The 22,524-nt window shown below is 43.5% G+C and overlaps 1 protein-coding gene and 1 long non-coding RNA gene across 11 annotated transcripts in view; both read right to left on the bottom strand.

The window, feature by feature from the left end:
- Positions 1-2,372: 2,372 nt before the first annotated feature.
- LOC141409695 (uncharacterized) lies at positions 2,373-4,802 on the bottom strand. Its single transcript, XR_012431316.1, has 2 exons — positions 4,465-4,802; positions 2,373-3,015 (listed from the first exon to the last, which is right to left on the bottom strand). It is a non-coding gene; the product is annotated as an uncharacterized lncRNA (long non-coding RNA).
- Positions 4,803-5,612: 810 nt separating this feature from the next.
- The window catches only part of IPO9 (importin 9), a 53,235-nt gene continuing 36,323 nt past the window's right edge, over positions 5,613-22,524 (bottom strand). For all 10 annotated transcript variants that reach the window (XM_074032496.1, XM_065531966.2, XM_045363777.3 and 7 more), the window contains 11 exons: positions 21,807-21,966; positions 16,255-16,481; positions 14,401-14,549; positions 13,494-13,622; positions 12,352-12,627; positions 11,899-12,065; positions 10,266-10,399; positions 8,859-8,981; positions 8,297-8,401; positions 8,005-8,081; positions 5,613-7,437 (listed from right to left, as the gene is read on the bottom strand). In XM_074032496.1, coding sequence (XP_073888597.1) covers positions 7,327-7,437; positions 8,005-8,081; positions 8,297-8,401; positions 8,859-8,981; positions 10,266-10,399; positions 11,899-12,065; positions 12,352-12,627; positions 13,494-13,622; positions 14,401-14,549; positions 16,255-16,481; positions 21,807-21,966 — 1,658 coding nt within the window. In that variant the 3' untranslated portion in view covers positions 5,613-7,326. The remainder of the gene's footprint in view (positions 7,438-8,004; positions 8,082-8,296; positions 8,402-8,858; positions 8,982-10,265; positions 10,400-11,898; positions 12,066-12,351; positions 12,628-13,493; positions 13,623-14,400; positions 14,550-16,254; positions 16,482-21,806; positions 21,967-22,524) is intronic.

Genomic DNA, 22,524 nt, shown 5'->3' with positions numbered 1-22,524 from the left:
TGGGCCTACCACCTGTTTCTATCCTGCTCCTCAGGCAGGGCTACAGTGCTACAATTCATTCCTCAGAGCTGTCCTCCCAAAGGCTCACCAAGACCCTAATTTAGCAGCAGCATGTGTGAAATCGAACTGAGTCACAGTGTAATCCAGTGAGTCAGGGAGAATAAGCCAAACATAGCTCCCAGCTACGGGTGGGGATAGGATGGGACATCTTCCACCACTAGAGGTGCTTTAATGAAGTCATCCTTAATTCTTTTTTTTTTTTTTTTTTTTGAGACGGAGTCTTGCTCTGTAGCCCGGGCTGGAGTGCAGTGGCCGGATCTCAGCTCACTGCAAGCTCCGCCTCCCGGGTTTACGCCATTCTCCTGCCTCAGCCTCCAGAGTAGCTGGGACTACAGGCGCCCGCCACCTCGCCCGGCTAGTTTTTTGTATTTTTAGTAGAGATGGGGTTTCACGGTGTTAGCCAGGATGGTCTCAATCTCCTGACCTCGTGATCCGCCCGTCTCGGCCTCCCAAAGTGCTGGGATTACAGGCTTGAGCCACTGCGCCCGGCCTGTCATCCTTAATTCTTAACTACAATCCTGTGAGGCAGGTATTAGTTCCCTATTTTATAGATGAGAGAACCAAGGCTTGAAGGAAATGTCACTTGACGCAGCTATGTAATCACGCCAAGTCAGAACAACTCAAGCCTGGGAGGGACTTCCAGGCCTCCTAGTCAGGCCAGTAGTTCATTGTTTTTCTTCCTATAGCACATTTGCTTCCACATCATGTATTCTACACAGGTTTAAAAACCCTAGTATAATTTTCAATTTTAAGAAGCCAGCAGTAATGCCAACCTTTTCCCACTTACTCAAAAAAGTAAAAAATTGGAATGTAAGGGTCATTAGATGGCTAATGTTGACCTGCACCATCCATTAGAGAAACTTAAATTCACAAAAATTGGATTTTTTTTTTTTTTGAGACGGAGTCTCGCTCTGTCGCCCAGGCTGGAGTGCAGTGGCATGATCTTGGCTCACTGCAACCTCCCGCTCCTGGGTTCAAGCAATTCTCCTGCTTCAGCCTCCTGAGTAACTGGGATTACAGGCATGCGAAACCATGCCCAGCTAATTTTTGTATTTTTAGTAGAGATGGGGTTTTACCATGCTGGCCGGGCTGGTCTCGAACACCTGACCTCGTATCTGCCCGCCTCGGCCTCCCAAAGTGCTGGGATTACAGGCGTGAGCCACTGTGCCCGGCCTACAAAAATTGGAATTTTATTACAATTACTTTTGGGTGCTTTGAGACTGGAATCTTGGTAAAGTATAGTTAATACCTGGTCTAAATCCCCGTGAGAATGGGGAATTTTCCTGTGACTGCTAAGTAAAGGTCCAGCCTCTGATTGAGCACTTGGATTGATGAGGAGGAACTCACTGCAACATTTTAAGACAATTCATTCCATAGCTCTCACTTTGGGAAAATCCTTGTCAGTCTTTAAGTCCTACTGACTTTACCTTGTCAACATCTCTAATCCAGCTCTTCCACCCTGTCCCCTCTAGTTACAACCTTAGTCCAGGCTCTGGGTTTTCCCACCTGGACTGTTGTAGCTGCTGCCAGACTGCATTCCTTTCTCCCATCTCCCACTCCTCCGATCCAGGTTCCAAGTCACCCTTCTAGTCACATTTGGATCAACACTGCAACACTTTTCTAAAACACAAAGCCTGATCATGTCACTTCTCTGTTTAGTACTCTTGGGTAGTCTCCCATTCTCTAGAGGAAGCAGGTCTTGCAGGACCCTTCACAATCTGGCCCCGACTTGTCCTTCCGGCTTTATTTCTGGCCAGGGCTTCCATGAACTTATGCGTAAATATCAGTACTTTTAATGTGCTTATAAGGTCTGAAAATGAAATTGTTTCATGATGGCCTTTTCTTACTCTTTCTCTGCAATGTCTTACCCCACTCTCATCTGCCTGGCAGATGCACAGGAAAGGCAAAACAAATAGGCACCAAGTACAAGCTGTTTGGACTATAATCACCCACTTGCAGTGTGACCTTTGATAGGTTAACAGTATCTGTCTGCTTCAGTTTCATCAATCTGTAAAACTGGGTGAGCAGAGTTAACTACTTTGTAAGGTTAGTAGGTGGTCTAAGTGAGGTAAAGTATTTAGCATACCCAGTGGCATTTAAATACTCCAGAAGCAGGTATTGTTAGCTCCTTTCAAGTGTTCAAGCCTTCTCCATACAACTTACCCGATTAGTCAATTCCTTTTTTGGGCAGTGGGAACTAAACCCAGTATACTTATTTCTCTCACAGCACTCCCCACATTTATTATACTACAGATGCTTTTCAGCTTATAACGGGGCTATATCCCAGTAAACCCAACAAAAGTGGAAAATACTGTTAAGTAAAAAATGCATTTAATACACCTACTCTACCTTAAACCTACTCAGATCACTTACATTAGCTTACAGTTGGGCAAACTCATCTAACATAAAGCCTAGTTTATAATAAAGTGTTGAATGTCTCATGTAATTTATTGAATACTGTACAGAAAGTGAAAAACAGAATGGTTGTATGGATACTTGAAGTACTGTTTCTACTGAATGTGCACAGCTTTTGCACAATCCTAAAGTTGAAAAATTAGAAGTCAAACCATCATTACGTTCGGGCCCATCTGTATTTCTGACCCCCTACTAGACTAGTTCCTTGAAGGAAAAGGCCAAAGCCCTCCAGCATTTAGCACTGGCCTTGCACGTCTAATAGAGGTTCAACATTCACTGAAATGGGGTTGGGGGGAAGAGTAGCCAGAAATTGGCCTTTTATTTCATACTTATTGATCATGGGTCAGCTTGGCTGGGGTGCAAAAGTTTATAGGATGTATTTCACTGGACCATCCTTGAACTTCCCAAAGCCATGTCCTGTTTCTTCTTGTCTTCTCTAAGCTAAGCATTCTTAGCTCCTTCAAGCTTCTTTTCCTTGACACGATTTGTCTTCTACATCTTAGCTTTTATCTGGCAGAGTGGTCATCTGTCAGGGAGCCTCTGGTTGAGAACCAGAAGGGAACATAGCAATGAGGATCACTGATAGGCACAGTTAAGACTGAAAGCACCTTCCACACTACCCTAGACAACCTAATTTTATTATCTCATCCTAGGACCACACTGGAGTTTTCTGGACACATTAACAGTTCCTGGCATAATAAACTTCTTTTATTTTAAATTTTAAGACAAGGTCTTGTCACATTGCCCAGGCTGGTCTCAAACTCTTGGGCTCAAGTGATCTGCCCACCTCAGCCTCCTGAAGTGCTGGGATTACAGGGGTGTGGGATTACAGGGGTGTGGCACCACACCTGGCCTTCCTGGCATAATAAACTTTTTTTTTTTTTTTTTTTTTGAGACAAAGAGTCTTGCTCTGTCACCCAGGCTGGAATGCAATGGTGTGATCTTGGCTCACTGCAAACTCTGCCTCCCAGGTTCAAGTGATTCTCCCGCCTCAGCCTCCCGAGTAGCTGAGATTACAGGTGTGTGCCACCATGCCCAGCTAATTTTTGTATTTTTAGTAGAGGCGGGGTTTCACCACATGGGCCAGGCTGGTCTCGAACTCCTGATCTCAGGTGGTTTACCCACCTAGGCCTCCCAAAATGCTGGGATTACAGGTGTGAGCCACTGCACCCGGCCATTAAACTCTTAGCAGCACGCAGGACTGTTAGTGAGAGCACAGTACTCTAGAGTCCTCAGCTCTTTCCACAGATATTATCAATCTGCATTTATTGAAATGTTACATTTAGATTCTGCTCACTTTTATAGGTTGTAATGGTATTTGTTTGGATCCTAAATTTGGATTCTAAATTGTCATCCTTCCTAAGGGTTTCTTATTATCTAAAAATTTGATCAGCATTCCTAATTTACTAGTACTATCTCTTGTGTAAATGGCTTCAAATTCTTTTGTGGAATGGGTAAGGCATAAAAAAAGTCATCTGTCACTAATATCAAAGGAGGTGCCAAGGACACAGCCCTGGGGGCACATATCAGGTCAACCCACAATGGGTGAATTTCTAGTTTGTTAGTTGGTGGTTACCAACTTCTCTATCTCCCTAATGCTTTGACTTTACTATGTCCAGATTATTTTACCTACTTAACAAAGTTAAAGAAGACTATAAGGTCAGTTTAGCATCATTTTCTCTGAAGTCCATAATGAACGTCTATTAAACTCTCATCACTCTTATTTAGGTGCTTTTGGGTCATTTGTTGTAGGTTCATTCTTCCCAAATCAATGTCACTTATATGACTGTAACTTGTGTTATCAGCTTCCTTCCTGGGGTTTTAACTTTTCAGTCTTACAGCGTTCCCTCCTTTCAGTTCACTCCAATAAAAGCTCAACAAACTCCTGGGAACCCCTTGGTGCCCCAGCTGCTGTTTACCAAAGTCAGGAGACTAAAATGTCTCAGAGCAGCTAAGTGTTCTTTTTTATTTTTACCTCATTTGTCTTACCTTGAACTTTTTATTCCTTGTAACCACTTAGCCCTGCCCTTTTCAGACTGAAGCTAGTTCTCTTTGGCCAAAGACAGGAGACAAAATATGGTCTAGAGTTTCTGTCAACACGTACTGGCCTCCAACAGATCTTTTTTCTTCCTGCTGACACTGGACATAGTCTCTCCAAACTTTTTCTCATCAACAGAATGGGAATATCCACCCTGTGAACCTGTTATAAAGGTTAAATTAGATAATGTACATGAAAATGCACTGGAAACACAGTTAAGTACCTGCACACTGAGGGGTCCAAGACCTTCTACTCTCAACCACAGCCAAGTATGTTAGCCAGGGGTAGCCCTTAAGTGATACTAGGGCCCCTTCCTCAGGACTCACGTTCTCCTGAGGCAGGATGCCTAGTCCTCCCCCAAATCAGCATGAGAGCAGAAAGGACCCTTGCCAAAGGGCTTAGGACCACTTTTGGCACTAGATATAGAACGTTTTCCTAATCAGTAGACCCAGAGGGTCCCACATCATTCTCAGTCTGTGTGGGAGCCTTAAGCCTTCCCAAGCTCAGCAGTTCAATGCTACTGGCATGAGACCACTCTTTTGCACCAAAATCAGAGGCCGACTTGGCCTTATGCCTTTAGCACCAAATCCAACTGGCACTGCCTTGAGATCAACTATGGAGTGAGTCTGCAAGGCTGAGGGTGGTTTTCTGAGCACCACTTGGTCAGACCTGCCATCATTTCCCCAATGCCATGTGGAGAAGCAGCAGGGGCACAAGCAGTTAGCCTCAGAACCTGGCTGGCACGGGACAATTGTGAACATGCCCACAGGCTTTTCAAAGATAGTAAAAACTTTCAACTCTTATTTCTTCCAGTCTCAGTCATGGAGGTTGAACACTGGGGACACCTAGTGGCATGAAGACATTACTAGCTACGATATCCTTGGGGCCATCCCCTTGAGTGGAGATTCAGATTCACTTTATATTCTTCCTTTTTTTTTTTTTTTCTAAGACAGAGTTTCGCTCCTCTTGTTGCCCAGGCTGAAGTGCAATGGTGTGATCTTGGCTTACTGCAACCTCTGCCTCCCAGGTTCAAGCAATTCTCCTGTCTCAGCCTCCCAAGTAGCTGGAATTACAGGCGCATGCCACCAGGCCTGGCTAATTTTTGTATTTTTAGTAGAGACAGGGCTTCATCATGTTGGTCAGGCTGGTCTTGAACTCCTGACCTCTGGTGATCCGCCCGCTTCGGCCTCCGAAAGTGCTGGGATTACAGGTGTGACACACTGCACCCAGCCTATATTCTATTTCTTGTGAAAATATCAATCTAAAGAAATATTCTGTGGCTATTAAAAATGGGGCACCAGATGTGGGCACTATCAAAAAAAGGGGAACACAGGCTTCATCTTTCTCCCCATGATTTGTGTGTGTGCGTGTGTGTGTGTGTGATGGAGTCTCGCCCTGGAATGCAATGGCGTGATATCGGTTCACTGCAACCTTTGCCTCCCAGGTGCAAGCGATTCTCCTGCCTCAGATCCCAAGTTAACTGGCATTACAGGCATGCACCACCATGCCCAGCTAATTTTTGTCTTTTTAGTAGAGATGGGCAATTTCACTGTGTTGGCCAGGCTAGCCTCAAACTCCTGACCTCAAGTGATCTGCCCACCTCAGCCTCCCAAAGTGCTGGGATTATAGGCATTAGCCACTGTGCCCAGCCTCTCTCCAGGATTTTCTAATCCTCATTTGCTCTTTGAACCCCAAACAGACTAAACTTCCCAATTAAGGAATCTCCCTTAAAAATATTTGATTAAACAATGCCAGTTCTCTAAGAATCATTTCAGGCTAGGTTTGCCAAAACACACTAGAATGTTTAGATAGGCTCCACCTAATCCTTTCCCCCACTACTTTTACTTACCTTCTAAAGGGAATAGAAGGCAAACAGGTGCTGAGACACCTTATATCATGCAACTAAATTCATTTGTAAAGATTACTTTACTGTCCTAGAAAAATACATGTTGCAAATTTGAGGGCTACAACTTAACCACTTTAGAGGCTTCCTGAGGGAGAGGGGATAACCTCTGAATATCAGACTCTGTGGTAATGTGTGGGAGAGGCATATTAAATATAGTTGGGTCAGGTGCATTTAAAAAAAATTCCCTTTTTTCCCTTTTTTTTTTTTTTCTAAAAAAGGAAGATCAAATTGCCATCTGTCTGGCTTATTTTGTGTGTGCATGTATATATAGGAACAGCTTGAGGGGAAGGGTTATGTCATGCAATGAGGCAAAAACAAGACGACCTCCTCTGACAGAGGAGCCTTAGTGTTGTAGAAGGGAAGCAAGGCTGAGGTCACTGGAAAGGCTTAGAATGAAGCTGCTCCTGCCTGTTCCTCCTGAGAACCCAGAGCAGCAGTGGTCCAGGGCACAAAGCATAATGATCTCTCACGAGGATTCCTATCTGAAAAAATCAAGTCCTATGAACACAGATAGGTCTGTTTCAGAATATAAATGGTAGTGACTTCCTGTGCTCCTGAGGCGGGGCAAAATAATCCATAAACACATAATCCTTCTGGGCAATAATGTTTCTGGACTGGCCAGCAGAGGGCTCTAGGAACAGAGGTGGGGGTAGAGTCAGGGAGAAAAAAGGTTCTAGAGATGGGATGTCTTCAGGGGAACTTTGAGAAATGTCCTTTGTTCCAGCATTCCTAAGTGATGGCACTGGTGAGCCTGGTCTGAGTTGTCATCAGTGTCACTGCCGAGGCCAAGGGCCAAGGGTCAAGATGCCACTTTAGGTTGAGAAGAAAGTGCATCTCAAGGCCAGTGAGGGCTGCAAAATGGTTTGCGGCTGGGCCAGAAGGAGCAAATGGAGAAAGGCTCCCCTTTTTAGATGCCGATGGTCTGTAGAACTCGCCTCTCGTTATCATTAAGGTGGCCTGAAAACATTATGTAGCAGGGCTGCTGAGCAAACTGGCAGAGGAAATCTGTGAGATACGCCTGGAGGAAAAGAGCAAGAGTGGCATTAGTGAGATGTTGCAAGTCACCCATTTGCAGTGAAGCAAGAACCACAATCAAATGGCACAGGGAATGCTGGTTTTTAGACAAATGCCAGCTCCCTGAGGGATGGTCTTTCATGTTCTTGGATCTAGTTTAGATAATCCACAGGGAAACAACATTTTTCCAAGGCTCTATCACCCCAAGGACCTTCACGACATAGACTCTAGAAGATGAATTACAACACATCAAGTGCAAAGTTCCAGCCCATCCAAAACACTGGACCACTCAACAAGACAAGAACTCTTTCCCGTGAGGCTCCCATGTTAAATTATAAATTGATTTTTTTTTTTTTGGGAAAAAAAAATTTTTTTTTTTTTTTTTTTGAGGTAAAAATGCCCAGACGGTCTTGAACTCCTGGGCTTAAGCAATCCTCCTGCCTTGACCTCCCAAAGTATTGGGATTACAGGCATGAGCCACCATGCCTGGCCATAAATGGATTTGAGCCCATATTCCTGTTTCCATGGCCTGGGACATTGCCATTTGCAAGACATCTCTGGACACCCTCACCTGCAGATCAATCTGATAGAGAGGATCCTTCAGGGCATCAGGGTCATCTTCCTCATCATCCTCGTAGTAATCCTCCTCTGTTAGACACAGCCAACATAGGGCGGATCAGGACAAAGGCCCATGATCAGGCCCTGAATGGTGATATACTACCACATGACGGAGGCGGAAGGTGCAAAAGCCCAAGGAATGTCCCTGTGGGCCCACCTCTCCCCTTTCTTGGGTACCCCATTCTTGGGATCAGTGTGGAAAGAAAAGGTATTTACCATGGCTGTCCTCTTATCAAACAGCTTACCATATTTACTTGTAGCAAGAATGTCAGATAAAAGTTGGCCAGCTAAACCATCCTCCTCCTCCTCCTCTTCCTCCTCCTGGTCCTCCCACATATCATTGGAGTCATCTACTTGGAGATGAAAAGTAGCTAGAGCTAGAGCACATTCATGCATTTCCCCTCCCCAAATCCAAACAGACCAGAAGGGCCCCAAAGGCTTCTGCAATGTGGCTTGTAGTACCCAGTGAAAGAGAACCAGAAATGGCCAAACCCTTCTGGTAAATCTGAAAGAAAGAACCTGGAGATATAAAGGTTGAGAGGCTCTTAAGAAGAATCAAACCAAAGAAGGGCTATGTTAGCTTGCCTCCTGGCTGCCTCCCACCCCAGCCTTCATATGGCAGACTGGAGAAGCAGCTCTTTACATGCCTAGTGCCTAGCACGGTGCCAGCCACAGAGCAGCCATTCCATTAACCATTAACTTGTTTTTTTTTTCAATTAGTGACTCAACAAACCAAGTTGCTAATTTGACAATTTGTAACTTGATCTGCCAGGCTAAAAGTCTCCTTGGAGTAAGGGCCTGGTGCACCTTGACTCCACTCTGCAGGAGTGGCCTGGCGAGCGGCATTAGCCTCCATGACGTTGGAGAGCTCGTTGATGATCAGCTTTAGGATCTTGACCAGCAAAGGAATGTTTGTCCAGCGTTCTGGGTCTGGGAAGGAAGAAAAAGGCTTCAAGTCAGAGTGTCACTGGGCTTACTTCTGGAAGTAGCCCTGTCCCCTCCTCAGTGCTGCTCACCAGAGTTCACCACCCCTCAGACTTTCACTGTCCCTGACTATATCTAGTCTCCAAAGAGTGATTTAAAGTTTAATAACTTTATTCTGTTTGGTATTGTAACAGTTCAGAAGGTGGGAGAGATGAGAGTTCAGGGATTAAAGGAGATAGAGTCTTGTTAGTAATAAAGCTCTGAAACCAAGGAACTGTATAGAGCCAGTACTCTAGTCCCAGTGACTTACAAATTGAGAGACAGCGGAGGTAATTATAAATCTACATTAAAGATAGCAGCTCTATACTCCCTACCTGCAAATCCTTGGTGTTACAGGCCAAAGTCAACTCAGTAACAAAGACACACTAACCATCTGTGCCCAAGCCTCAGAATGAAGCTGGAAACTGGGATGCTTGGTACCTGAGACTATTTTTGTCCTTTTTTTTTCCTCCAGACAGAGTTTCGCTCTTGCTGCCCAGGCTGGAGTGCAATGGTGTGATCTTGGCTCACTGCAACCTTCGCCTACCGGGTTCAAGCTATTCTCCTGCCTCAGCCTCCCAAGTAGCTGGGATTACAGGCATGCGCCACCATGCCTGGCTAACTTTGTATTTTTAGTAGAGATGGGGTTTCTCTATGTTGGTCAGGCTGGTCTCGAACTCCTGGCCTCAGGTGATCTGGCAGCCTCGGCCTCCCAAAGTGCTGGGATTACAGTTGTGAGCCATCGCACTCACTTTTTTTTTTTTTTGAGATGGAGTCTTGTTTTGTTGTCTAGGCTGGAGTGCAGTGGCACGATCTTGGCTCACCACAACCTCTGCCTCCCAGGTTCAAGCGATTCTCCTGCCTCAGCCTCCCAAGTAGCTGGGATTACAGGCGCCCACCACCACATCTGGCTAATTTTTGTACTTTTAGTAGAGACAGGATTTCACTATGTTGGTCAGGCTGGTCTCAAACTCCTGACTTCAAGTGATCCATCCGCCCTGGCCTCCCACCAACTGCTGGAATTACAGGCGTGAGCCACCACGCCCAGCTTATTTTTGTCCATTTTTGACAACAGGAAGAAACCATATGTTCTGATCCCTTTTATCTAAGTTTCCTGTTGCTTCTTTATCAAACCCATCACCAACAATTATGTTTTGAAAATATACACCACAATGCATTCCTTCCCTCCACCCAGGTATCCTTAGCCCCTTATTATAAGGAGAGGATTGGAGGAATTGCAGCATCACCCACTTTTGGCTGACTTAGAGCGGGTGCGGATGCCCTCATCCATGCTGTAGATCTCCTCTCCCTTCACACGGATATCCTGTAGCCGTTTGTCATCTGCATTGATGCCATGCTGGAGCAGCTTACAGAGTGCCACAGAGCTGGCAAGGAAGATCCAAAAAAAAGTCAATCAGTTACCTATCTAGAGTTCATGCCAAGGAGATAAGCAATCATGTCCTAAGGCCCTCTATTTGACAGTGAAAATTCTGTTAACAACTAATTAGGAGAGCTAAGAGAGTTCAGCTGAAAATGAGATTTTAGAGTTCATGAGATGGTCTAATGAGATCTATTCTTCTTCTTCTTCTTTTTTTTTTTTTGTGATAGGGTCTCATTCTGTCACCCAGGCTGAGTGCAGTGGCGTGATCATGGTTCACTGCAAAGCCTTGACCTCCCTGGGTTCAGGTGATCCTCCCACCTCAGCCTCCTGAGTAGCTGGGACTCCCGAGTGGGTAGGCACGTGCCACCATGCCTGGCTAATATTTTTGGTAGAGATAGGTTTCACCACGTTGCCCAGGTGGGTCTCAAGCAATTTGCCCACCTCAGTCTTCCAAAGTGCTGGGATTACAGGTAACCTGTTCTTCTTGAACAAAGCTAGGGTGGGCAAGCATCACGATGGCTATCCATATTGTAACGTGCAACGAAGTGATAAGAATCAGTGGTATAAAAGTCCAGGATAGAAAGTTAAGAAGCCAGGGTTAGAGGCTTGGGTTTTTTATTTTGAGACAGTTTTGCTCTTGTGGTCCAGGCTGGAGTGCATCTGCCTGTCGCCCAGGCGTGATCTGCCTCCTGGGTTCAAGCGATTCTCCTGCCTTAGCCTCCCGAGTAGCTGGGATTATAGGCACCCACAACCACATCTAGCTATTTTTTGTATTTGTAGTAGAGAGAGGGTTTCACCATGTTGGCCAGGCTGGTCTTGAACTCCTGACCTCCAGTGATCTGCTTGCCTCAGCCTCCAAAAGTGCTGGGATTATAGGTGTGAGCCAGTGCGCCTGGCCAAGGCTTGGGTTTATAAAGGAAAATAAGCCACTAGCAGCACTTAGCTGTGTGAAGTCTGCGGTAGAAAAGGGATCTCTAGCAAGCAGAGATCAGAAATATATAGTCTACCTGTGTTGACTGTCTTTTGGGGATTTCAAGATGGCAGCTATTCACATATGTGCCTTAGCAATAAAGAAAGACAAGGAAAAGGGAATACAAAGAGCCATCTGAAATGTCAAACAAAAATCAATGGAGCAAATCAGGGAAAAAAAGAAATATAGGTCAGGAGCAGAGGCTCAACACCTGTAATCCCAGCATTTTGGGAGGCCGAGGTGGGTGGATCACTTGAGGTCAGGAGTTCAAGACCAGCCTGGCCAACATGGTGAAACCCTGTCTCTACTAAAAATACACACACACACACACACACACACACACACACACACACACACACACAAAAGAATTAGCTGGGTGTGGTGGAAGTTGCAGTGAGCCAAGATTGTGCCACTGCACTCCAGTCTGGGGGACAGAGTGAGACTCTGTTTCAAAAAATAAAAAAACACAAAAGAAAGAAATATAAGTGGTGAAGTGGTGGCAGAATGCCCAGAAAAGAAAGATGGGATTCTACCTGACTTTGCCTTCATACTGTCCATAGAACAGGTGCTGTCGGCTTGTCCACTCAGCCATCACAAACTCTAGAGCAGGTTTGCCAGTAGGTCCTGGGAGGCTACACAGGAACTCCAAAAGAGGTTCTAGCTGAGTGTGCACCAGATGAGCAAACACCATGATCAGGGACTAGGAGAAAATAAGGACATTTGCTTCAGGGAAATCAATTTCAGAGACATAAAAGATGAGAGGGAACTGGCCAGTCAGATAAGAGACAGAGTCTACACTGAGGGTATTATTCACAGGACAAGAAAACATGGAGATTTCCTTGTCCATGTTTCTTAGGCCAGACAGATCCCATTTTACTTAACTGTCCTACAAGGGTAGTAACAGGGTAAAATAACTCAGGACCAAAATACTAATTTTCACTTCTATCAGCCAGGAGTAGGAAGCCCACTCCCTACTGTTCTCTTACCTGCATGACACTGAGCGTCTCTGCCTGCTGCATCTTACTGAGGATGGCACGAAGAATCTGGTCTAGATTCTCCCCCAGCTCCCGCCCTGCCTTGGAGATGAGGGTGGAAACAAGGCGGCCCACAAAGGCCGCAGTGAACTCTGAGGTGCGGGGGTCCAGGAGCTGGCTCACCACTTGCATCACATACCACAGTCCATTGTGGCCCTGCTCATCATGCCACTGGGCTACTTGTTCCAGGGTCACTGACACATAGGCCCGCAAGCACTCTCCGCCATTCTGGGGAGACAGGGGTGGCAAGCAAGATTAGTAACCGAGAGACAGATGCCAGGAGGCCCTCAGTCTGTATAAACAAATGTTCTCAGAGGCCTATGCCTCATAAAAGCGGTGAGTCTATAGTATTTGTGGTGGGCTCATATCACTGGAATCAGGAATTTACTGTTATAGACACAGACATGCATTACATAATTCCCCCTTTACCTAATGAGCTATCTCAAAAATATGTATTATTATTATTTTTTAATCACAAGGGACAATGGCCAAGCAAAATGAATTTTAATCATAAAGGTCTACCTCTGGTACTAAAAAAATATGCTTACAATCTTGCAATAATTGGGGATACTATAGGACCTCATATAGGTCTTACACAAACCACTAGTTGCCTAGGGATTTCTAAGCTGATCAATATTCACTGGCAAGTTCCTATAACCTTTATAATCAATGACGGTAGTACACACCTGAAAAGGTAACCAATTCACCCAGGAAACAAAAAGAGAAAAAATATTTAGGCATCTCTCCCCTCTCTAGAGGCCCATCACTCTGCTGATTTTATTAATAGAGGAAATATGCAGAAAGACTTTCTTATGGCCCCAAGTCTAGATGTCTGTAATCTCTTTCATAGTAGCAATACCCAATACAGATGGGCAGGGTGCTTGGTATCTGTATTTTTAAAAACTGTAACATGCTCCAAAGCACCAGAAACGCTTGGCTTTTGCAGCCTGAACCCTTCCTGAATCTGCTAAGTAAATATGGAGTTGAGGAATTCCGTATTTCAAAAGCATAAAACCATGTCAGATTTCTCAGCGTAGTAAAGGCCCATGACTGGGGAGCTATCTTCCCCCTTCTAGTCTCCATGTCTCAGATACCTGCATGGTGGCATTGTCATCTGTGTGAAGGGTACACTGTGCCACAGCAGGGAAAGCTTGGCAGATGAGAAGCTGGGAAAGGGGAGGCTTTGTATTTCGTACTACTGTTGTCAGGATATCAATGGCTGTCTGAAAGAGAGAAGAAAAAAGAGTCAGAATTGCCTCTGGGGTTGGGGGTGCCCAACAACTAAGATCCTTACTGGATGGGTATCACATAGCAACCCAGAGAAAGCTTATTAATGAAAGGCAAGTTTCCAAAATAAAAGGAATAATTAAATGGGTAGTGCTCTCAGCCTCCTCCTAATAGTTTACTAATTGATTAGTCCTAGGGGTGGGCACTAGTACATGGTAGTGGATTGGATAACCAGGTGACATACTTAGTGGCGCTGTGTAATGGTGGCACTCTGTTCAATTCACTGAGGGTACCTCTGAAACAAGAAGAGCCATTTTCTTTCTTTTATTCTTTTTTGAGGCAGAGTCTCACTCTGTCACCCAGGCCGGAGTGCAGTGGTGCGATCTCCGCTCACTGCAACCTCTGCCTCTTGGGTTCAAGGGATTCTCCTGCCTCAGTCTCCCAAGTAGCTGGGACTGCAGGTGCCTGCCACCATGCCTGGCTAATTTTTGTATTTTTAGGAGAGACAGGGTTTCACCATACTGGCCAGGCTGGTCTCAAACTCCTGACCTTGTGATCTACCTGCCTTGGCCTCCCAAAGTGCTGGGATTATAGGCGTGAGCCACCGCGCCAAGCCAAGTCATTTTCTTAAAGCTTCAGAGAATCACCCACTGTCATTGTGGGCAAAAGAGCTCAGCAAAATCACCCCATGAATCTCTAATGCTATTAAGTTCTTGTCAGCTACATGCATCTGTGGGTGGCGCTTGTATATCTCACACACACACAGCCACTTACCGCACAGAGCCCTGCAGGGATCTTGTCTGCTGGGGCCTGCATTATGCTGACCAGAGTGGGAATCAACCTCATTTGCATTGGGCCCTGACAGGCTTCAATCTGGGACAGCTCCTTGAAGATGTCCTGAGCCAGTGAGGCGACGACGGGATCTGAAGTGGATAAGGCAACACGGAATCCCCCTGCCTGATGGTCTGCATCTGCTTCTCGCTTAATGATGCCTGTTGTTTGCCCTAACCTAACAACTTCTGCATTGATTACTTATCACACATCCGGGACCTAGTGGGGCCACATGAATAACCTGAAAGAACAGGAGTGATCCTAAATCTCCAAGAGGTACACTTTGTATGGCTTCATTAAAGTAGGGACTAGTCTTCAACAGCTACTCCTAAAACAAAATGTAGTTTTTCTAAAGAAAAATCTTTAAAGTCTTTATTCTTGTGAAACCTAGATTATAAAACCATATGCTTAAAAAAAAAAAAAAAGCCCAACTGATACTTTAAGAAGAAAGTTGCAAAAATTGCCAAAACACTGACTTTGATGCATGAGAGAAATCATACATATCTCCTATGAGGTAGCCATAGTAGCCATGAACAATTCTCAAAGCTACTTCTGGGGCAAAAGGCAAAACTCCTAAAAAGCAGAGCCTTATGAAGAAAGGGAACTTTAGCTCAATCTTCTTTATCTATATAACAAAACATCCTCCTCTATTTAGTATGGAAAAATATAGGCAATGTATGTTAAAGTATATCTTAAAAGATCACTGCAGCATTGTTTGTAATAGAAAAAAATTGGGAATACCCTAGATGTCCATTAGCAGAATGGGTAAATTATGATATACCCATTTTATGGAATACTATGTAATGGCTGAAAGAATGAGATATATCCAAGAACACAATGTGGAAAGCTCCTCAGTACACATTTTTCAGTGAAAAAGCATATCTAATAACATGTTCAGTATATCACATTATATAAACAATCCTTATCCTGTACATCTTTCTGAGCTTCAATATTGGAGCTCTCTCTTTAAAAAAAAAAAAATCCTTAATATTTTACTAGTAATAAGGTAGTAATAAATACATTCACTATAGGAAAAAAAAAACTTAAACTGCAGAAAATAAAGAAAACACCTGTAATTCCACCACCTAGAGATAAACACTCTTAAAATTTTGATGTATTTTTTTCTTTTCTTTTCTTTTCTTTTTTTTTTTTAACATACTTAACTATACATATATCCTTTCCTAAAAGAAAAATCAAAACTTGGGATCATATTCTATGGATTTTTGGGGAAAAGTATCTTTTCATTTATTACAATGTAAGCTCTTTCCCATGGTTTTAAATATTCCTTTTTAGCTTGATTTTTAATGGCTGAACAGTATTTCATTTTATGGATATAATTAACTAATGTCTTTTTATAATTTCCAAATTTTTACTACTGTAAAAAATATCTAGTGAATACCTTTGTTCATAAACTTTTACATGTATCTTTCTTTAGTATCTCCTTTTCTAACTTATAGTCCTAGCCCTTTTCTTTTAGGAGGCTTTTCATTTGCCAAATTTCCTATTCTATCATCAAAGTTCTGAATTATGTCTCTTGCTTATAAGCCCTTTATTTATTATCTTTTTCCCTAAGTCCTTACTAGAGAGTGTTACAGAAATAGGTACTCTATTTTTTAATGCTGCTACATTTACAGCACAATTCTATTTTTTGCTAATCCAAAGCCAGATTCTTTGCTTATGATGTTAAAACCATAGCATCATAGGTAAGACCAAACCTAGGGAATCTTTCATTTAAATTCCCCAGCCACCACCTTTTCTTTGGTGCCCCTCATAACACAGTTCTCCCTGGTGGCATACCATTACTGTACTTTAGAAAAATGGCGATGGTGAAGGGGCAGATTTTGCTTTCCATGCTTGCTGTGAATTCGGGGTCTACTGTACAAACGATGCACAGGGTCTCCATCACCAGGTTGAGGACCTCTGAGCTGAACTGGGCTGCTAGGTGAATTAAGCCATCCAGGATACTGGGGAGGAAGGGCTGGAGCACATGGGTACTCTCTGATACTTTCAGTTGGTCACAATAACTAGAGAGAGACAGATAAGCAATTATTATTTAAAAAATTCAATTCCTGGTTTTCCCAATTAATCTCACATATTATAGCATTTATATGTGTAGCTTTATAAAGCAAATTCTAAAGTTAGGTAAGTTTCTACTTCTTTCTGGATGTATTATATAAACATTAGCACCACCATTTCTATGTTCTCTATTTGACTTTTGCTATTTTCTTTAAAAACTTCTGCTTTTTTTCTTGAAGTTTTTTTTTCTGCATCCTGAAACAAGCTTAATTTATATAAACATTTTTTTTTTTTTTTCTTGAGACGGAGTCTCGCTCTGTCACCCAGGCTGGAGTGCAGTGGTTGTATCTCGGCTCACTGCAAGCTCTGCCTCCCGGGTTCACGCCATTCTCCTGCCTCCTCAGCCTCCCGAGTAGCTGGGACTACAGGCGCCCGCCACCTCGCCTGGCTAGTTTTTTTGTATTTTTGTAGTAGAGACGGGGTTTCACTGTGTTAGCCAGGATGGTTTCAATCTCCTGACCTCATGATCCACCCGTCTCGGCCTCCCAAAGTGCTGGGATTACAGGTTTCAGCCACCATGCCTGGCCTTATATAAACATTTTATTTATACTTTCGAAATCAGCCTATTAGCTGTAGGATTTAAAGTTCCCTTATAGTTTTACTGTATTAGCCTCTTTTCAATCAACAAATATTTACTGAATGTTGCTTACCATGTCCAAAATGATACAACTGTTAAAAATACATTGTCTAGGACCAGGCACTGTAGCTCACGTCTGTAATCCCAGCACTTTGAGGGGCCAAGGCAGGCAGATCACCTGAGGTCAGGGGTTCAAGAGCAGCCTGCCCAACATGACAAAACATCTCTACTAAAAATGCAAAAAAATTAGCTAGCCGTGGCATTGCGCACCTGTAATCTCAGATACCTGTAATCTCAGAGAGGCTGAGCCATGAGAATCACTTGAACCTGGGAGGCAGAGGTTGCAGTGAGGCGAGATCATGCCACTGCACTCCAGCCTGGGTGACAAGAGCGAGACTGTCTCAAACAAAAACAAAAACAAAAACAAAACCACAACAACAAAAATTATCTAAATCTTTACTTTTGTTTATCTTTAGAATGGCAATAAGTTACAAGGCAATAAAACATTGTTTCTCTATGTTAAAAGAACCTAATATAGAAACAAGGCACTTAGCAGTACTCAATAAGTGGTTCTTCTTTCTTTCTTTCTTTCTTTTTTGAGATGGAATCTCACTCTGTTCCCCAGGCTGGAATGTAGTGGCATGATCTCGGCTACCTGCAACCTCCGCCTCCCGGGTTCAAGCAACTCTCCTGCCTCAGCCTCCCGAGTAGCTGGGAATACTGGGAATACAGGCACCCGCCACCACGCCCAGCTAATTTTTGCATTTTTCGTAGAGATTGGGTTTCACTATGTTGGCCAGGGTGGTCTTGAACTCCTGACCTCAGGTGATCCGCCTGCCTTGGCCTCCCAAAGTGCTGAGATTACAGGCGTGAGCACTGTACCCAGCCAATAAATGTTTTTTTTCTTAACTTAAATGTTTTATTTTAAATGTCTTATAACCGTATTATTTGTGTTGGCTTTCCAAGGTCCACAATGACCAGTGAAACTGTGGGCTTTAATCTCAGATCTGTCCACAGACTTTTTGATTTTTGGTTCATCATGTTTGATTCCAATACTACCCTGCTCTGACCAAACTTCTAAAGAGCTGATGTGGAACCTGGCTTTGGTCAGTTCTCAACTCCTTAGACTAGCTTTTGGATCCATCCCTCGACCAGCATTTATCTGTCCTCTCCCTCCCTCCATTTCCCACTTCTATTCTAAGGGTTTATAGTTACTTTGCCCCTCTAATGAACTTGAAACTGTACAGTATGGTAAAACACAGAGTTTGCATCATCTGTCTACATCATACTGGATCTTGTATGCCATGCTAAAAGAGGTTGAACTTTATTTTGGAAGTTGGTGTTTCTTTAACTTGTGTTACTCCTAACACCTAGCTTCTCTTTACCCTAAAGTCTCCAGGGGAAACTGATGTCCCAGGAAAATATTATATATTTATCCGTGGCTTCCTATACTGCCTGATATAATACGACTTTCTTCTGAAGTACCTCTATCTCAAGTTTGAAGAGAATAACTGGGAGCCACGAATGATTTTTTTTTTTTTTGAGATGGAGTCTCACTCTGCTGCCAGGCTGGAGTGCAGTGCCATGATCTCGGCTCACTGCAACCTCCTCCTCCTGGGTTCAAGTGATTCTCCTGCGTCAGCCTCCTGAATAGCTGGGACTACAGGCATGCACCACCACACCCAGCTAATTTTTTTTTGTATTTTCAGTAGAGATGGGGTTTCACCATGTTGGCCATGATGGTTTTGATCTCCTGACCTTGTGATCCGCCCGCCTCGGCCTCCCAAAGTGCTGGGATTATAGGCGTGAGCCACTGCGCCTGGCCGTCATGAATGATTTTAACAGCAGGAGCAAGAAAATCAGTTTTCTATTTTAGAAAGATCAACTTGACAGCTCAAATAATATGGTCTGCAGAAGTGTGAGGCTGCAGATAGATCAATCAGGAAGCTGCTGCAGTAATTCAAGGAAGAGAAATAGCACAATCAGGGTAGTAGCAAGGGAAGACGGGAAGGAAGAGATGAGAGGCCAAGGAACCAAGATCTAAAAGGCAAATATCTGAGATCTCTACCTTCATTAAAACAGGGAATACAAGATGTTTAAGTTCAAGATCTAAAGTTACAAGATTTCTACCTTTAATAAAAAGGAAAATACTGGTAGGACAGGCCTGAAGGTGATAACAAGCTCAGTAGTAAATGTGTTGATTTTCAGGTACTTGTAAGATATCTATCCTGGTATGGATAGTAAGCAATGAATACATTAGTTTGTAGCTCAGGAGAAAGTTTGACATAAATTTGAGTTAAAAAATGTGAAACAAGTGTAATTATTTGTCAATCAGTATCTTGTTTCAGAGATTATTTAAGGGAGTTTGCAATGATACATAAACTATGACATAAAGGAATAAATTAAAACTGGGGCTAAGGAAAAAAAGAAAAGCAATGGTGGAATGCTTATCATTAAAAGGTTACTAGTGACATTAGAAAAGACAGCTGCAGGCCGGGCGCAGTGGCTCACGTCTGTAATCCCAGCACTTTGGAAGGTGGGGGTGGGCGGATCACCTGAAGTCGGGAGTTGAGACCAACCTGACCAACATGGAGAAACCCCATCTCTATTAAAAATACAAAATTGGGCCGGGCGCGGTGGCTCAAGCCTGTAATCCCAGCACTTTGGGAGGCCGAGACGGGTGGATCACGAGGTCAGGAGATCAAGACCATCCTGGCTAACACAGTGAAACCCCGTCGCTACCAAAAAATACAAAAAACTAGCCGGGCGAGGTGGCGGGCACCTGTTGTCCCAGCTACATGGGAGGCTGAGGCAGGAGAATGGCATGAACCCAGGAGGCGGAGCTTGCAGTGAGCCGCGATCCGGCCACTGCACTCCAGCCCGGGCGACAGAGCGAGACTCCGTCTCAAAAAAAAAAAAAAAAAAAATACAAAATTAGCCAGGTGTGGCGGCACATGCCTGTAATCCCAGGTGCTGGGGAGGCTGAAGCAGGAGAATTGCTTGAACCCAGGAGGCGGAGGTTGCGTTGAGCTGAGATCGTGCCATTGCACTCCAGCCTGGGCAACAAGAAATAACTGTCTCAAAAAAAAAAAAAAAAAAAAAAAAGAAAGAAAAAGAAAAAGAAAAGAAAAACAGTTCCAATAACGTGACAGGGACGTAAGCCAGTCTGCAATTGGTTGGTAAACTAAATAGGAAATGACCAAATGGAAACTCTTTATTGAAAGATAGCTAACGATCCATTCATAGGACAGGTCTTAACCGGGATCCACAGATAGGCTTCAAGGAATTCAGTGTTTGACAATGAACATAAAATTTTCTAAACACATATGAGTGTCCATTTCTCTGGTCTGAATATCCATAGCTTTTGTCATCCTTCAGAGAGACCTGTTACATCTCTCAAGAAAACCACTAAACCACTACCCATGTGGTCCAAGAGATATGAACATTAAAAATAAAAGTTTTCTTCACAGTTCTTCTGATTATAAAATATGAAACAAACAAAATGTTTTATATATATAACAGAGAATGAAAGTTCTTTGTACTCTAATCTCCCCCAGAGAGAATCAAGGTTGATAAGTATGCCTGATAGGTACTGCCGTCTACCTAAAACACTCTGGAAAGTAATGGGTTTATTTTACCCAAAGTACTTTCACATTCATACCAAACTCCTCTTACAGCTTGCAGCTGCAAACATTTCCATAAAATTACAACACAAAGTGGATAATTCTCCAATGAAATCAAGTTTCACAAAGGTCAGAAGCTATACAGGCAGTGACCACAGGTACACACTCAGAAAAACCCTTAAAATAATATTCATGACTTAGGCAGCCAGGGCTCTCTCTTCTCAGACTTTTACAATGGTCTTAGAGCTTTCTGAAATGCTATACTTAGTTTGCCTCTTAAGATAATACTTCTAATTATTTTAGAACCAAAGTTCTGCTTCACCTAGATTGAAGCAGAAAAAGATGGGACTCTGTTTATGGTCATAACATTAAGCATTTAATTAAAACAGACAGTTCATGAATGCTTTCTAATGACACATAACACGGCATCTCAAAAGGTACTCCTCTGCCTTAAAAGGTATGACAGGGCAGGCACATGGAAAATAAATTTTGTGTTGGTAGTTTTAGGATTCAGTTGAGATGTTTAAGTTTGATACTAAAATATTCCTTAAAACAATGGTCCTTCTAGTCTGTGTAGGAATATAAATAAATGACTTTTGATCCATTAGTAACACTAGCCTTAAAAAAGACAGTAAAACTAGGAAAAAATAAGCAGTATTTCTAGGCCACATTATCCCAGATTTGGTTTCTAATATAAATATAATCAACCAACAAAACGATGTGGACTCTAATCCTGCTTCTATCATTCATCAATTGTGCAACCCTGTGCAAAACATTTTTCTCTCCAAGCCTCAGGTTCTTTAGCATTAAGAGAAAGGGAGTTGCCTAGATGATTCCAGAGCTGGAGTGAATTTAAAGAGGAAGAGGAGCAGAAAGAAACAGGACATCTTCTGGACTCATAAAATCCATGTCCCTAGCATGGTTTCTTTCCCTGTCCTTCCAACATTCACCCTGAAGGAGATCATTAGCAGGGATTTCCAAGCAACATAATTCATTGGAAAACTGTGATTCGGTATATCTAACCTGAGCAACTTTCCCTTAAGGTAATTATCACCCTAGGGTAGCATACTCACCCCCAGATGGCTCTCACTGCAGAAATTCGAACTGACGGGGGCTGTGTCTCGTGAAGACCACTAACTGTTGCCTGTAGGAACTGCTGGATCAGTTCAGGGGACATAGCAACAGTGAACCGACTGGCAGCCCAAAGTGCCCGGCCCAAGAGGAAAGGAGACACTGGGAGAAAGACAGAGCAATTAGGGGCTGGAAAATGAAAATTCCTATTACTTGTCCTTTCTCTTTCCCACATTCATTCCAAATTTTTTTTTTTTTGAGATGGAGTCTCACTCTGTCACCCAGGCTGGAGTGCAATGGTGCAATCTTGGCTCATTGCAACCTCTGTCCCCCCAGGTTCAAGCAATTCTCCTGCCTCAGCCTCCTGAATAGCCGGGATCACAGGCACCTGCCACCACGCCCAGCTAATTTTTTGTATTTTTAGTAGAGATGGCGTTTCGCCATGTTGGCCAGGCTGGTCTAAAACTCTGGACCTCAAGTGATCTGCCCGCCTCAGCCTCCCAAAGTGCTGGGATTACAGGCGTGAGCCACCACGCCCGGCCCTCCATTCCTCAATTTTTTAGAAGTAAATGGATGCTACATAGTATGTACAACTTATTTGAGAGAAAAAGCGTAACCTTGTATGATGAAAGCAAATGTGTGACCTGTGGTACAAAATCAATTTCCCAGTTTTCCCTTGTCTCTTGCGAGCAAAGTAGATCTTGAATACTATTAGACTAA

Source organism: Macaca fascicularis, chromosome 1 (genome assembly GCF_037993035.2).
Source record: "Macaca fascicularis isolate 582-1 chromosome 1, T2T-MFA8v1.1".
Classification (NCBI taxonomy): Eukaryota; Metazoa; Chordata; class Mammalia; order Primates; family Cercopithecidae; genus Macaca; species Macaca fascicularis.
This window is presented reverse-complemented; position numbering and strand designations above follow the sequence as displayed.